Source organism: Nanorana parkeri, unplaced genomic scaffold, assembly GCF_000935625.1.
Source record: "Nanorana parkeri isolate BGI_ZX_2015 unplaced genomic scaffold, ASM93562v1 scaffold2031, whole genome shotgun sequence".
NCBI lineage: Eukaryota > Metazoa > Chordata > Amphibia > Anura > Dicroglossidae > Nanorana > Nanorana parkeri.
The window spans coordinates 149,941-151,409 of record NW_017308299.1 but is presented as its reverse complement, the minus strand read 5'-3'; the positions used below and the strand labels follow the sequence as shown (position 1 = coordinate 151,409).

The window sequence follows — 1,469 nt, the reverse complement described above, 5'->3', positions numbered from 1 at the left end:
CATGGGAAGGGCGGTTCTGGTGGGACGGTCACGGCTGTGAGATCTGAGGGATGATGGTGTGTATGGATCCGTGTAAAGCCCAACTTCCTGAAACCCAGGGGCCACATGTGGCCCTTCACAGATCCTCGCAGTCTGTTGTTGTAGCATTCATTGGTAAAGAAGCCGTAATGTCCGTGTTCTCTAACAGTCTCTGACCGTCTCCTCTCATATAATGAATATTATGTGGGGCCCTTTGTTGCTGTCAGGGGCCACTGTTGAGGCTCCCTATACTTCATAAGATGCCCCTCCCCCTCTGAGCTCCTTCCTCTGATTTGCCGATATTCTCTCCTCAGGCGGATGATCAGTGCGAGCTGAAATCTGTGGAACACGCCGAGGATGTCGTCCCGCCCCTAACATCCAAGGAGGCCAGCCGCCTGAGCGAGGAGGACGTCACCAAATATTTACAGGTGTCCCCCCAATTCCTGCACCCCTCGGATCACCCCCATTCCTGCACCCCTCGGATCACCCCCATTCCTGCACCCCTCGGATCACCCCCATTCCTGCACCCCTCGGATCACCCCCAATTCCTGCACCCCTCGGATCACCCCCAATTCCTGCACCCCTCGGATCACCCCCAATTCCTGCACCCCTCGGATCACCCCCAATTCCTGCACCCCCCCCCCTCAGATCACCCCCAATTCCTGCCCCTCTGACGCTCTCTATTCTCAGGTGGAGGTGAACACTGGACTGTCTGAGTGCGCGGTCCTCCAGCGGCGGGTGAAGCACGGCTGGAATGAGTTTCAGGTGGACGGCGCCGATCCGGTCTGGAAGAAGTACCTGGGACAGGTGAGAACTCTCTGTGATCCCGACAATCGCATCCTATCACAGGAACCCGATTCAGGAGGACTGCAGCCTCTGGTCACATGACTCTCTGCTGTCCCTGCGGTGGGGTTGTATGGGGGGGGGGATGGGATCTGATCGATCGGAAATCAATATATTTTCTCTCTCTCTTTCAGTTCACTAATCCGCTCATCCTCCTCCTGCTCGGCTCCGCCCTCGTCAGCGTCATCACCAAGGAGTACGAGGACGCCGTCAGCATCACCGTGGTGAGTCGATGTAGTTCCGGCGGCTGTTGTGTAGCCGTTTCCGCCTCCAGTGCTTCTCAGCCAGTGTCCTGGGGGGGTGGCCCTTAGTCCATATGGGGCCCCTACTGTTCCTGTGTCTCAGGAGCCCGGTGGCCCTGCAGTGGATGTCCTGCGATGAGCCGGATGTCAGAGGCGCAGTTCCCTCTCCTCCTCATTCCACGTCTGTGATGTGAGGGGAGATTTCAGCGAGGGGAGTGAGACTCTGTAGCACTGGGAGGACTTTGTTCCCTGAACAATGTGACCCCCCGGAGGGTGTTTGGAGGAATCGTCGTGCCGAGCCCCCATTGTTCTTGTCTGGCCGATCTCTGATTTGTTTTCTGTCTCTTCTCCCTGCAGGCGATCCTC

The 1,469-nt window shown here is 57.6% G+C and overlaps 1 protein-coding gene across 1 annotated transcript in view; it reads left to right on the top strand.

The window, feature by feature from the left end:
* Positions 1 to 1,469, top strand: part of ATP2C2 (ATPase secretory pathway Ca2+ transporting 2) — a gene marked incomplete at its 5' end in the record, with an annotated part of 28,360 nt that overhangs the window by 4,517 nt on the left and 22,374 nt on the right. Inside the window, 3 exons of the mRNA XM_018572439.1 lie at positions 333 to 446; positions 709 to 825; positions 996 to 1,085. Of these exons, the coding sequence (XP_018427941.1) occupies positions 333 to 446; positions 709 to 825; positions 996 to 1,085 (321 nt within the window). The remainder of the gene's footprint in view (positions 1 to 332; positions 447 to 708; positions 826 to 995; positions 1,086 to 1,469) is intronic.